Genomic DNA, 14,670 nt, shown 5'->3' on the forward strand with positions numbered 1-14,670 from the left:
AATGCGTGGTCAATCCAGAAGCTGGTATTCAAAGATATTTTACGCCGTTTCCTGTGGTCGCCAGCCTGTGTGTTTGGGTTCTTGTTGCGTAATCGTTTCCTTGCAAAAAAATTTTCACATATGCGATTAGAACGCAGGTGAGAATGAAAACATCGGACAGTCTTTTTACATGTGCTACTAATGATTGGATTTGTTACTATGTAAAATTTGCCCTATATGAGTTGCAAGCATTTAAGTCGGATGTTATCCGTATTGGTCTCCTGTGATAAACAAACCAAAAACATCAAAACAGATAATCATACAAAGCGTTGATATCTAGATGCGCTATAGATTCTTGATTTTAGAAGGCAAACGTATGATATCACAGTTCATAACATCTTAACGTGACCCCACCAACCGTGGCTCACATGTTGCAGAGGGCAAAGGCTTCAGCAATTATGTGAACGCTAATATATGAAACACCAAAGCAACGTACAATAAAAATATCTATGGAAACTAATGGTCATTGTCCTTCGATCTCATAATTTACGTACTCTGTGGTGGATCATCTGTGGACAAACGATGCTTAAAGATCGATATGCTGCCTGTGATCGAACAATATGTTTACAAGCAAGTCTATCTTGAAGCATGCAATATCAATTAAGTATTCTACATTTCGATACTCGTTAGAAGGCTTGGTATTGGATGCACTCTCGAAAAATACCTTAAGGCTATCGATTTCATCTAATAATGAAATCGATATCTACCATGACAGTTAGTTCCACTGTTTTGTCAGCTTTTTATAGCACTGTTCTTCAGGGCTAATAATATCAATAGCATAGCCGGGGCTCATCACTATAGGGAGAGGACGTAGAGGTTCCTATGAAGTTCTTTTCTACTCCTTGAAAACGTTAATATGCTTCGAGCAGGTGTGATCCCAGATGAATACACATAAGCATTAGCACAGCTGCTCGTTGCTTCCTACTTTTCAGCGCCTGCGTCGTACCTTATTTTCCTTTAGACACACAGGGGCAACTATTCGATGAAAGCGTTCAATACTGATGTGATGCTTATAGCCGGAGACAAATCGTTACGGTAAATTGCGCCTCTGCTCGCCATGGTCCTTTTAACCGCTCAAATCCTAGTACTCCTGGGGATCACTATTTCACAGTGTACTGGTAAGTAGCTGGCGTTTCTTGAGCGTCCCCTTGCGCTGAATAATGCTTGTTAATCATGATTGGTCGCGGCTTCATTTTTAGTGGATTCGCCTTTTTGTCTATTAATTTAAACGTAGTTTAGACATGCCATAAGACTACTTTCGTCATGGATGGTGTGGTGGTCATTTTTTCAGTAGTACTCTGTGATACCGTTGATTTTGCAGAATCGTAAGAGATTTCATTAAAAATACATAGTAAGACCCACCTTGTACGACTTGAATGACGCCCCTTGTACGACTCGGGTATGTTTCGCTTGTCTGAGTTAAGGTGTCACGCTTTCTTTTGTGTATAACGCATAAAGAGCTATATATACTGTAGAATGTATTATTTCGATTGTTAACAGAACTACAGGTTATACTAATGTGCGACTGACGCGGGTTGATTAAGTTCGAAAATAGAGCAAAAAAAGGATGGCCACTATAGCCTGACATGTCCCGAATTATACGGAAGACTAATTAAGCACATAAGCAAGTGTGGCTAACTAACAGACCGCAAGCGCTCCAACAAGCAGTATGTAGAAGCGTAGAGCTAGATTGAATTCTACCGGGCATCAGCTGTTTCTATATTAGTTGTATCACCACCTTATTGAAGTTTACCTTGACGCCAGTAAACAAAATGGCTAGTTCTAAAGTAAACATGCACCGTCTACTACTAATGCTTACTTCTGGACGCGGCTCGTAACTGCCAGCATCGAATATTAGGCTATCTTCAGCAGGCAACTTTTACTGATCATCTTCTTTGAAAGTTATATCACTTCTATTCGCTTAAAAGTCAACATTCTATAACGTTTTGTCAGATATGAGAAGCTAATAAGAATTGCTCATGCGTACATGCTCATTTGCAATTCAAGTATAATGCGATTCACGGTGTCTTGATGCAGGGCAAGCTCCTGCAAACGGTATTTAAGCATTTTGCATTGTGTAATTTCTCTATGAATGAGTGAGTCGCTACTGAGTAATAAGCTTCGTTTGAAATTTACACGCATTTGCGCACGGCTCACACACCCTGCAAAGTTTTATAAGCTAATACTAGACAATATATAAATGATGTGTTGAGGTACTGCTAGCCTACTCTACCGATTCCAGTCAATCTATTATGGCATGAATGTTTAATATTAAATAGCTTTATAGCTTACTTGCTCCAAAGTACTACGCTACCATCATTTCGGGTCCTTGCTCGTCTAATAAGTTATATCTTACTAGACCTGAACTTCATGTTATAAAACTTTCTGACAGCAGAAAGCTCATCGGAATTTTATTACAATAAATGAAGTCATATCACTGAGGTTGGTCACCTTTCAAGACAGACCGTAGTATCGTTCAGTAAACTGCAGAGATAAAAATTAATCAAGTAGAGCATTTTCTACGCGCCTAACGATTCGCGATTTGTATAGGTAAGGCTATACTAATTAGCCGCTCGAGACGTTTCGCTACAAATCCGTTGGACGCTTTAAAAAGTTATGCTTGCGAACGTCTGTCGGGGAGCAGACTGTTTATGCTCTATGACAGGATAAACAATCTACGGCTTAAACGCTCACCTCCAGACAGCGATCTGAACGGGGGACACGATACCGACCTCAGAAACAAAACCAATGGCCGTGACGTTGAAGACGATGGCATTAGAACAGTTCACAATATAACAGCATCCAAAATTATGCCATCTACAACACACAGGTATAGAGCCTTTAGCCTCACCTTTAACAATGTGGCTACAAGATTTCTTGGATTACCAACAATGTAATATCATCTAGAGATCAGATGAGCGCTTTCAACATGTTTCAAATAGCTTCATCCTTATGAAGTACATGAGAGCCAATTGGTCCCGCATAATCCATTAATATAAACCTGAATTGCAGTAAACGCGCAAACCACAATCAAGTCTTGAATGCTCCTCAGAACCTAACCACTACCAAAAGACCCTGGAATACGCAGGTGGTGGCGTTCCCGCCGTTAGGACCGGTTCAACCGACCATAAACATAATACCCACTGTGCAGGTGGGCATTGTACCTACTGGACATCGGGTCTCGTTGTTTGTCGGATATTATAAGTAAGTGTGAAAATAACCAGCTTATTCCAAGCCATTAGTTGCTCGAAGCTAACCACCGGTCTTTAGGGGTATTACCGCGAAAGTGAACGGTAGTGAAATGGTATCTGTGAATGCGTGCGGATTCGAAACATGATCCTGCCTGTGTTGCATATCTTCTTGCCTATGCAGGATATCAACTTACCCTCTCCTGGTCACTATTTACCTTGTGCATGCAACATACATAAACGAGCTACAAAGTTACATAACTGTGGACCAGTCCACTGGGTCAAAAAAGGTATCTACAAAATGGTGAGCTTTTGAGCGCACTGATTTTGAAACTGTTCGTATAATAGTACAGATATCAACTAGAGCTCACATGTTAGCTTTCTAGATGTTTTGTTGTTTTTCTCGAGCTTTCTGGCTCGAATCTAGAAACCAATAGTTGGATTCCTTGCACTATTTTCATTCATATGAACCTCGCCAGAGCTTTCCAGACTGAGTTTCGTCATCGATATTCGCTATGCTTTCCTCTATTAATTAGACCACAAAGATATTCTTTCGCAACTCTTTAAGAAAAGGAAGGCGTAACGCCAGGACCGATGCAGCATTTGGTTAACTTAGAATAAGTTCTTGTATCTCAAAATGTACAGGTATAATAATTAAGTTTTTCCTACACACAGTTAAACTGGTATATAACCATTGAGAAGTTACACCGAGAAAACGACACTTGCTTGTATCGCGCTCGATCGGAGCTGCCTCAGAGACATTATCAGAAATAGTTTTGCGTCGAAGGGGCTTAAGGACTGGCTCCGTTGCCAAAACATTAATGAAAACTGTTTCATTCAATTTTATTCACAAGCTAAAGAAATAATTATTCTGCTTTAATTACCTATTTTGGCATCCAAAGTAGTTTATATATCGAAAAAGTCAATCTAGGAAATAACCGAGTATAATACCAGGAAATCCTTTAAAAAATCCAACAAGGGAAAAATCGTATCAAAGTAACCTTGATACACTTGTAACAAAATCCTTTTTCTATTGCAGAAAATATCAACAATGCTAGACCACTGAATACAGAATTTTAATGAAATCTACAGATGAGCTGTTGCTGATATTGGTACAATTGCACATTAAAAAGAGAAAATCATAATTCATTTTATATAGAAATAGGCGACTGAAAATTTGAATTTAAAGAGGGTCCATAAGGGTGAGCTTTAATTTGCAAAAAAAAAATTGCAAAATAAAAAGAGAACTTCTGCTTATTGCTTTATACCTTCCGTGGTAAGTCTGGGTAAGTCAGCAGACTACCGCCTGTATACGCAGACAACCTCACGACAAAGATGTTTTTCAGACCAAATCATGCATCAGAAGGCGGTGATGATAAGGAAGGAAAACGAGTCGACATTTTTCTACCGAGAATTACCACGAGTTTTGCTGCGTACTTTCCACAGTACGTTGGCTATTATTATCCTTGGTATACGTATGGAACCGAATTCAATTTTCCTTTCTACAGCTCGTTTAAAGGATACCCTCAGGTAAGTTGGTAAATAACTACTCAATACTGCTTCTCGATAAGTTATGCACAAGCTCGATGCACCTGAGGCTTGCGCATCTCAACGAGAACCAATCGATGTCATCAGGATCACATAGTTTATCCGATAGTGGTGATCATGTTCCTTAAATACTTTTTTATTAAAGGCATTTCTAACAAGCCATTTTATCCGCTTTAATTGTCGCATCATTCAACAATTATACTAATTATTGCCCAAAAATCCCGCATAATCTTTGTCCAGATATTTTCTTACTCAACATATGCTTCAATGATTGGCGAGATATCAATATGTATAGTTTCGCTAAAGTCTTACAGAAGCCCGCCACGCACTACAAATTTTCGTCTGGACTACGAAGCTTATCAAAAGTCGGAAAACATTCTAAATTTTAAGCAGCTTTGCTGTCAAACAAACGATTGTTTATGTTGGCTGTCTATCTTTCATTGCTTGATTGATTTCCAGCGGAATTTACAAAAGTTCGAAGTTTCAGTTTAGTTGATAAAATGTCCCAATACATTTTTTTTAGCGAAAAATTCGCCTTCTTCGAAATATTGCAATGGTGCCACTTACCTGTTCTAGTCGTATTGACAACATTTCCATGCAATTAATGGGTAAACAGTTGAAGAACAGAGTCGAGACACCTAAAGCTAAATGGTCCATTTGTCGGAATTCAAGCGATAGCTCACTCGTCTGTACGTTGACTAGGAAAGTCGAGTTCTGTTAGATTAAATTACTGTCTTCTTTATTACTTCTCCTGAGGCCTGTAACCACAAACTTCTCAAAGGAAGGGGCCTAGTTCCTACTTCAAGTTAGTCCTACGTCATCTACTTTTTGACGGCGTTCTTCCTTTCTCTTTTTCGAATTTTTTTTTCTTGCGCATGATCTCCCCAAAGAAAATCGTCCCTTTCAATCAGGGATTTTTTTTAATCGCAGTCCCGCACTACATCCCTCAGCTCTCTTTGCAGGGCTTCACATTCAGAGAGAGTGCGGTACATTTAACTTGTTTTACCTGACGCGCAAAGCTCACATATACTGTTCTGCATCCTTCCGATTTGGTGTAGTTCTGCTATATTCTATGCCCACCTAGTATCAAAGTGGTGTAAGAAGCGAGCTCATCATTATGATTAAATTCTACGAATTTGGAATAAGGATACTTGTCAGGTTTCCCAAACCGTTTTCCTGTTTTGGATGCGAGCATAGCTGTTGCGTATTGTGGTTCTCCTTGCTCCTGCTAATTCTATATCTTTCTCTTGATAGCTGTTTTGCCAATAGGTTTCAGGATAGTATCCTAGTCAGCACCAGAACCGCCTCAGTGGAGACAAATCGTGTATGCTTTCGCTACTTAATTGCTGCCGCTTTTTATCCCATATGCAGAGTCCTTTTTGTTTTCTTTTTATCCAGCGTATCTCGTGTTTTCCAAAGAACCTTTCAACGTGGGCACGAGCCACACTAGGAACCTTGCCTCGTCATAAACAAGGTTCGATAGAGTTGGTATTACAACCTACCTTTCCGAGACTTCCCCTCTGACGTTCTTATTCAGCCTTTCAACCTGGGCGTTCCATCCTCTAAGCATGTAGATGTTGTTTTCCTAAGGTGCCGAACTGTTTCTTTTTTAAAGGTCCCGAAATAACCTTCTGATCCGTTATGGTACTGAAATCGTTTCTAACATCAACTATTTTAAGATAATATAAGTGAGTCCTATTACGCGATCTGCTTTTTAATACTTTTAGTTATTTTCCTGATGTCAATAACGCCTGGAATCATTTTTTAAGTATAACATCAAAGACTTGCCTCCACTAGAATCACTCTCTTAATGGAAAGCCGATTTATTCCTAGAGAAGCCATATTGCGAGTCTGCCAGTGCGTAGTTGGCTTTTATTCCCAGTTCAAAAAAATAAACGCCCATAAGGTACTCCATAGTTTTGAAATGAGGCTGTACGCTTTTGGAGTTCACAAGTTTTGTTGTTAAGACAACTTTAACGTCTTTCTATTCCCTAGGAAATTGACCCTCTTTAAAAATTTATTGACAGGAACCTTGAATCGTTCCCGCACCTCGTGATAAACAGTTTCACCGTACATCATAAGACCTTACATGATCCCGATCCCCTGCCCAAGGCTAGACATTCCCTGTTTAGATTGACTTTAAATAAGGTCAATCGAAACAATAATATATTGTGTCCTCTACCACCTCAATCTGCGTCCTTTTCTCCAAACGAGCTTGGGGTATAAAAAATCTACTGATCTCTCCGCTACGTCTTTTGGGAGGTTCAGTATGTCCCTTTTGACATTGTTCATGGCAATTGTCAACTGCTTATACAGGGTTGTCTCACTTGCACCTTCTACTCTATCTGAAGAGAGTATTTTGTGTCTTACCGTTTTCTAACTTTTTCTCTCTATCTTTCTACTTTTGTTTGCGCATCTTCTTCGCCGTAGCTTCCTGTTCGTAGCTAGATTGGCGTTCTTTGCAAGGCACGTCGCAGGTATACGCAAGTAAGGCGGGCCACGAGAAATCCATCATTGCGCCAGTATGCTGAGTGATGGCTTTCCATTATAGCGTTCAACACCATCTAGAGAGATTTTGTGGAGATTTAGCTTTGTGTCATCATTTGATTCAGCACGTGTTCATTATAATCATCTGCGCTTTGTGTTATACCCCAATCCATGTCCTGACCCAGAATTTTATAATTAGTTTTTCGCCGCTACCAATTCTGCCTTGTACTCTATGTCCTTCTAGAGTTATAGATCCTCCATATATTCTAAACAGGATGTGTATATGATCACCTGTACTTGTCTTTTCTTTTACCATTCTTCAGACATGTATTTTGGGCAAGGCTTCCTGAAAAACAGTTGGTACATCAGTAAAGAATTCCATCTCTTCTCGGTAGAAGATAGGAGACGACCCGCTGTTGTGTACTACGAGTCCCTTTCCATCATCCATTCTTGTACAACAACTCTCTTCGTTACTACCTCACTGTGTCGACGATGCGTTAAAATACACCGTGATTATTATCTCTTGTGTCTGCATCGTGCACGCGTACTACATTCCAGTTCAAAAAAGAACTTTGTAAATTCCTCTTCAGATATGTTCGATGAAAAGTAGCAAACACACATTACAGCCACTAGCGTTATGTTAAGCCCTTACTCTATTTTTCTACTCCTGTTTCCTTTATTCGGTTGTCTGACTTGTCCGTCTTCGATATCGTTGTCACGTTCCTTAATTCCCTAAAAATAACTACCTGTATTCCAGTGTAACGTAGACCTCCTTACACCAATTAAAATTTCCTTGCTCTTGATGACATTTTTTTTTTGTATATTCTGCAATTTGTCTGAGCTCGTTTCCTCTCTCTCTCTCTCTCTCTCTCTCTCTCTCTCTCTCTCTCTCTCTCTCTCTCTCTCTGGCAGCTTTTCTTCTCATCTTTACTCTCTGAGATCTTTCTTTGCAGTCCTTGCATATCCAGCCCTCTATTATAGGTTGTTTTTCTATTTCTTCTTTGCCCGTATTTCGTTCGATTTCTGTTTGTACATAAGGCAAACCATTGAGCTGGCCTAATGCTGTTCCAGGTTGTCAGCAAAGCAGAACAGCTTTTCATTGACATTACGTTCTTTTATTATTCGTCCTGCTGTCCCTCACTTATAACACCTCTCGCGTTCACAATCTTTTAAGAAGAGTCGAGACGTCTGTCAGCTGAAGTAAATCGGACTCTAAACCCGTTGCTTCGGAAAGCACTGAGTGTTACCAAATTCGATCCTCTTTTGCAAGCATCCTTTTAACCTAGAGTAGTGAAATGACTGCTGTGCGGGCTCAACCGTTGTTCTTGAATTTGAGGATTTTACCTTTGACCCTTACCTTCATGGGTGCATTGAGTACTGATCTGGGGACTACTTCAATTTTCAAAGCGTCTAAGAATAGATGAACATATTTAAGCGGTACAAATATATCGAGCACACCGTCCCTTGTCTCCTACGTCGTACTTGAACACTTCTGCAAATAGTTTACTTTTCTCTCACTCAAAATCATTGATTTTACGTCCCCTTCGTGCAACTTGGTAATCTCCCCATTGTTATTCCCATATGACCTAGTCTTACATGATCTCGTAAGTCATACGAAGTTTTCTGGACCTTTTTATCCTTTGCGACTTTCGTTTTGAATGACTTACCAGCTACCTTTAGCATTCGTCTTTCTTGTCCCTGGTCTTTTTTCGTACGCTCTATCTCCACTATCGGCTAGATCGTAGTTGTTGTGCGCGAGGAAGTATATTGGCTAGAAATTAACTTTCTCCTTTACCTGTTTTCTTTTTTTTACCGGTTTTCTATTTTTATCTCCCTATATCAGCGAAGGCAAATTATGGGATCGCTACGTTGATAGCTATAGTTGTTGTATTTACTGTTTTACAGGGGTTAAGCTCCTCTTTGATCTAGTTCAGGCACCATTGTTGCATCTCTATATGTATTCTGTATTGCTCATCAGCCTTTCCTCTTGGGAGTGTATTCTTTAAATTTTGGCGCCTGACTGCTCAAGGTGTTTACCCTCTGGCAATATCATCCTGTGCATTTGTTTGTCTCGTAAATCGTTTCCTTAGATTTCTAATCTCTATTGTAATTGTGTCTATTAGTTTATTGTATTCTACTATGGCGTTTGTTTTTGTGTTAAGAAACATTCCACTTTTTCCTATCATCATCTGTTGTGACTTCCTGGCCCATCTTTTCCACGTTGGACTGTTTATTTTCCTAGCTTGCCTGCCTGTTCCTTTATTTACACTACATCTTTTTATATCCAGAAACCTTGGAGCCCCCCACTTGGTTTATCCCTATCTCTCTCCAAAGCCGCGGTCACCTGTTGGACTAGTTGCCATTTCCGCTCTTTATGCCCTATCTTCCTGTATCAATCGTAGTCTCAGTTGGTTCTTCGGGTTCTTAACTGTGGTCTTGCGGACGACCTATATATTTTGGCCCCCTTAAATAAATCGGCACTGAACGTTTCGCTATCCTACGATTCTCACTACCCCTGAAGTAGCAGGTGATTGTCCAAAAAAGCAAAGTGAATAGGATTTACCGTTAAAATGCCAGGCTTTTACGCCTCAAGTCGTATATTAATTCAGATGAATGTGATCAGTTACTTCTCAATCCCCTCATTCACAGAGAGGTTTTTTTGACTTCTGTTCCACAATTCCGTTAAGCACAAACATAATCGCGTTGTACTCGATCGACTATTTTTTTTTTAATTAACAAACGAGATTTACGTTATCAATATTTTAGTTCCTAGTGGACTCAGTTTAAGCTTTAGCGTACGCGCCGAGATTTCGGAAGTGAGATAGAAATTCAAAATATTTCAAATTTTTGGACACGACACCTGTCGATCTGGTAGACCACGTCTTCTATCCAATATGGCGTCCATTTGCTGTAAGATTCTAGGCCGCCTTACTAGAGTACGAGTGAGTTAGAATACTGCCCTAAATTGCACTGGAGATAGAAAGGGGTAGCAGTCAATTGATTTCTCTAGCTGTCATTTCGTTTGAGATTGGCACTTGGCTAAGGCTGTCCATTCATCTGCTACAACAATAACCACCAAAAGCCCAGCAGATTACCAATCGTTGCCGTTAATCTCCTGATTGAGACGCAGTTCTTACTCTCCTTGTAAAGCACTAAGGCATTCAGGATAATGATACGACTTGAATTCTCCACTTCTCGGCAGATTGAATCAAACGTGATTATTCTCTATGAAACAGGACCTTTGCCCTGTCTCCATGATACGAAAAACGCGCCCGCAACGCTTAGGAACTCATTTTAATGTCACCGGAGCGGGGTAGGTAAAGCGCAACCGTGAGGGAGTCGCTACCTAAGTAACAGTAAGCACCTTTCATAAACTGCTGGAATAATTAAGATATATTATAAGCATGTTGCGCAGTTCTGTTCGGGTAACATAAATACAATTACTCTTTCTACTCGTAAGATTTCAAAGGAACCACCACCCTACAACTAGCAATAGAACTATAGCGAGGACATTAACGGCAGGGTTCTGTGAAAAAAAAGTCAGTAACCTCGAAATTCGATTGCTAATATTATTGGATACGCACTTTCGGTAAGGTTTCAAAAACTTCGCCTCCTGCGGGTACTGCGGAGCCCCGCATGGGTTTTTTCCGAAACCCTTCAGGAACTATGTAGCATTTTGAAAGTCTTAGTTCCAGATAAGTAGAGAATTTTACACCTTTATCTATGGCGTTTCTAATGCGGCTACTATTAACAAGAGCGAATTGAGGATCGTACGTCGAACATAAAGGTTTATTGTCTGGCCACATTTCGTTGTTGTCGTTAGGACAGGTTTTATCTAGCGCTCGCTGGTTTGTGGCTACTACATTATTTTAAAGCGAAAATTTAAATTCAAAGTTTGTGTATCACTCTATTTCCGCAGGAGATTAGGATTCAAATTTTGTAGCCTTATGAAAGTTCGGGTTCGGCCAGTGGTATTCTGGATCTGCGTCAACATCATGAAATAGACGCAATTTGGGTAGTAGTCGTTGTTATATAGTTAAATTTTTACATTCAAAATTTAAAGTTGACAATTAATGAAATAAAGGTGTCGACGATCCATGATGCGCCCCCTTTCATGTTGCCCTTAAAAGCTTAATAAAATTAAATTCGCTTGACCTTGTTTACTTTGTTCTAATATAATGGTCATTATTCAACTGTACATTCTTCCTTTTTGATAAAGGCAGTATCAGCAGCAAGTCTCACACCCGCTACCGCAAACCTTTACAAAGCCTCAACGGGTGCCAATGGCACCACAAGGCCAGACGGTTTCCAGAGGCGAGCCAGCACATAGTAGAAATGCTTACGTCGTGTTATACCGAAGTCGACCGGATGGCACTAGGACGGTTCAGTACAGCCATGTTCCTCTTGATGTGCGTCAGCAACGTAACTATTTAATTTTTGATCAATCTGTACCTTTATCGTGCACCACTGCTATGGCGATTGGCTTACCGATCACCGTTCACTGCCGTTCACCGTTCATCTGAAGCTTAATGTGCAGATGTACTTGATAGAACGACGATATTCGTCTTCTAACTTTCTGCATTAGGAACCATCCACTATCTAAAATTGTCGCATCAACGTAAATTTGGGAAAACTTTGATGGGTAGTTTGCCCTGGCCGGCACGCGTTTATTTGCTGCCCCTGACACGAGGCAAAAGTCAGTTTTTTTTTCCAGAACAATACAACAAACTCCTCATCCGAGCGAAAATCGACTATTCTTTTAATCTTTTCGCGCTGGACGGATCCCACTTAAAATTTGTGGCCTACGTTACTTCCAGGTTTAATGCAGCTCCCAACTAGTCGAGAGAACACTTTTATAGAGTAAAACGGGAGACTCTTAAGTGTTATTGATTAGATCTTAGAAGACTAAAAAATTCCACAAGATTGCTAAAAAAAAACGCGTTTTTTGACACGAAATTTTGAAAAATTTGACGAAAATTTGACGGTCATTTCAGAACGGAGGATATCAATTGCCAGTTTGGCCGTCCCGATAAACTCTAACAGTTGAGTTTTTGTGTCTTTTTAGGCATTTTTCTCTTAAGCATTGTTACTAAGACGGTATTTAAGCAAAAAGCGTTTCAAGGAACTTTCTCGTATGCTGATGACCACGATCCATCGCGATAGCAATTTCAAATGGGAATAGACCGATCATTCACTAGTTGTTTTTCCTTTTCCCCGCAAGTGTCGTTTTTAGTTGTTCCGATAAATCGAATAATATCAACTTGTTAAACGGTTAATAAAATACGCTACGTATAACCACTTCATCGGTGGCTACTGAATATAGTAGCAGTGAAAAAAGATTCGTCAGCCTGCGATCACACTCGTTTCTGTTTGATCTAATGCTAATTGGTAACAGAGCTAGTGTTCACCGATCTATTATTCATATGCGTGAGTATAGGAGGTCATAAGGGGCGTTCGTCGTACAGCTTCCCAAATACTTGAGTTTCTCAGTCGACGACTTGCAAGTAGTTCGGGAAAATATATGGGAACGTTCTGACCGCGCCACACCTGGGCAGGTTCGTACTCATTTAAAATTTCACGAGTTGGAGATACTTCAATTTGCCCCCCTATTTATTAATGAATGTAGTTTAATTCTACATAGTTGCTCGCTGTTTCGCTGCTAAGCAGATTATGAAGAAGGCGTTTTCCATCTGCCAGCTAAGTTGCCAATCGGTCTGAACTGAATGAAAAATTTGCTTTTGGCATTGGAACTATTTAGTTTATTAGCAAATGCGTGTAAAAAAACTATTTTCTGCAAGACGAGGCTTAGGAAGTACAAAGGACGAAACTTCTCTATACTAAACTACACATTCGACCTGGTAACAGACTAATAATTATCGACCTATAGACTGTTATCATCACAATACAAAACCAACTAATTGATTCTTCATAGGCCAATATTGACCTTTTCAATACACCTAACAGCTTTCAGAATATGATCAGGCGCTTCACTGGGTAGTTGGCTTGACGAAAAAACCATCCCTATAGAAGATAATTTTATATAAAAGATTTAATACATTTGAGTTGAGTGATCAGTATATAGCTGTTGTGCGTTCTCATAATTCGCTAACAAAGAATTAGAGAAAATGTTGACTTTCCTTGCCTAGGTGGAAGCCGAACACTCGTCTGCATGATTCAGTTTCAAGTATTATATATATATATATATATATATACGTGACATATTGGATGAGGTGGAACGTTTGCGGAAGCCACAGACGTCCCTGCCCACCAAGAACCCTTTTTTTTTGTTTTTCGGAAATTCCGACAAACAGCTTATGGCTTTTGCAATAACTGTAGCTATCAATATAATATAATCGATTAACATTCAAAAGCTGACCATTAAATTAGGTTTAGACTTTATAGTACCGGATCGTTCGGGATCCAAATCGATGAGACAACAACCAGTACTAGACTATCGGAGTTTTAATTAATCAAAGAGAACTAATATGTCGTGTTATACATTGAAATAAAACTTCAGGATAAGACATCTGCCAGACAGCGTGAAAATAGCGTTGGACAGCCGGGCAAGAAAGATGCTCAAGAACGGGACAAAAAGTTGCAACCACAAAAGCTTCCAAAAGTCCGCAAAGAAAATTAGACACTGAGCCATAACGAAGACAAGGCTAACTTGATAAATTTATGTTGTACATAATTTACGCAATCAGCCTACAAACGAACTGCATTAAGAGTAACGCTCAATCAAAGCAACCGAAACATGATAGTAGTTAATTTTATTGCTAAACACACTTTGTGCATGTAAATATTCTAGTTATGGCAGATTTAAGAGGCTCATTTCCTTGTTAAGCTCTTGTCACAGTACTAATTGTAATAACCGTTAGGAAAGACAAGGAAAAAAACGCAACTATAATAGCTTTATTTCAAATAAAAAAAAGTTTGAAAAAAGAACGTCCTTTATTCGGATAATCAGGCCCAAATTATCGGCGACTTTTCTGTCTGGCGGGATATGATACAAACACGGAAATACGTGAGGTGAGGTGTATTTTTCAATTTAAATGTACATCTGTTTCTCTAATAAAAAAGACAAACTTTTACTTTTTATGGTTTTTGCTCTCTTTAATTTTTTCCATGATGTCAGCTCCGCGTTACTTTCTTCTGTTGCAGCAACTTGCTCAAGGCTGAGCTGAGGAACATTTGAAGGTGCTCTACTGTTGTATATATCTGCTAGCAATATCGTTTGTCCTTTTTACTTCGGTTGCTCAGGATGTCCGCTGTTCCACTTCACAGTGTCCGATGTTTTATGACGCAAGCGTACGTTTAAACGGCTCTTATTTTCTAACGGTTTTTTTTAAGATGTCCTGTCTAATAAAATTGCATTAATGGTTTTCAGTAACCCTACCTGCGGTGCAGT

At 39.6% G+C, this 14,670-nt stretch overlaps 1 protein-coding gene across 6 annotated transcripts; it reads left to right on the forward strand.

The window, feature by feature from the left end:
- Nucleotides 1–1,014: 1,014 nt before the first annotated feature.
- LOC111247450 (uncharacterized) lies at nucleotides 1,015–14,360 on the forward strand. 6 transcript variants are annotated; one of them, XM_086984304.1, is made up of 7 exons: nucleotides 1,015–1,157; nucleotides 2,590–2,869; nucleotides 3,052–3,243; nucleotides 4,574–4,757; nucleotides 11,486–11,671; nucleotides 12,700–12,817; nucleotides 13,780–13,918. In XM_086984304.1, exons 1-6 carry the CDS (start codon nucleotides 1,097–1,099, stop codon nucleotides 12,796–12,798), a joined length of 1,002 nt encoding a protein of 333 aa, XP_086840430.1. In that variant the 5' UTR covers nucleotides 1,015–1,096; the 3' UTR covers nucleotides 12,799–12,817; nucleotides 13,780–13,918. The 6 variants fall into 6 exon arrangements, 4 of the variants coding, with proteins under 4 accessions (XP_086840430.1, XP_086840429.1, XP_086840432.1 ...); XR_015324317.1 differs by lacking the exon at nucleotides 12,700–12,817 and having other exon boundaries at nucleotides 11,482–11,671; nucleotides 13,780–13,912; XR_015324316.1 differs by lacking the exon at nucleotides 13,780–13,918 and having other exon boundaries at nucleotides 11,482–11,671.
- Nucleotides 14,361–14,670: the final 310 nt, after the last annotated feature.

The sequence above is a fragment of the Varroa destructor genome, unplaced genomic scaffold (genome assembly GCF_002443255.2).
Source record: "Varroa destructor unplaced genomic scaffold, Vdes_3.0 BEIS01000003.1, whole genome shotgun sequence".
NCBI lineage: Eukaryota > Metazoa > Arthropoda > Arachnida > Mesostigmata > Varroidae > Varroa > Varroa destructor.

What these genes read in the sequence shown, in the direction of transcription:
- LOC111247450 (XM_086984303.1), top strand. Translation starts at nt 1,097, where the DNA reads ATGGTCCTTTTAACCGCTCAAATCCTAGTACTCCTGGGGATCACTATT. An exon ending in ATGCCATCTACAACACACAG is followed by an intron (nt 2,870 to 3,051) that starts GTATAGAGCCTT and finishes CCTGAATTGCAG; the next exon opens with TAAACGCGCAAACCACAATC. An exon ending in TTGTTTGTCGGATATTATAA is followed by an intron (nt 3,244 to 4,573) that starts GTAAGTGTGAAA and finishes GATGTTTTTCAG; the next exon opens with ACCAAATCATGCATCAGAAG.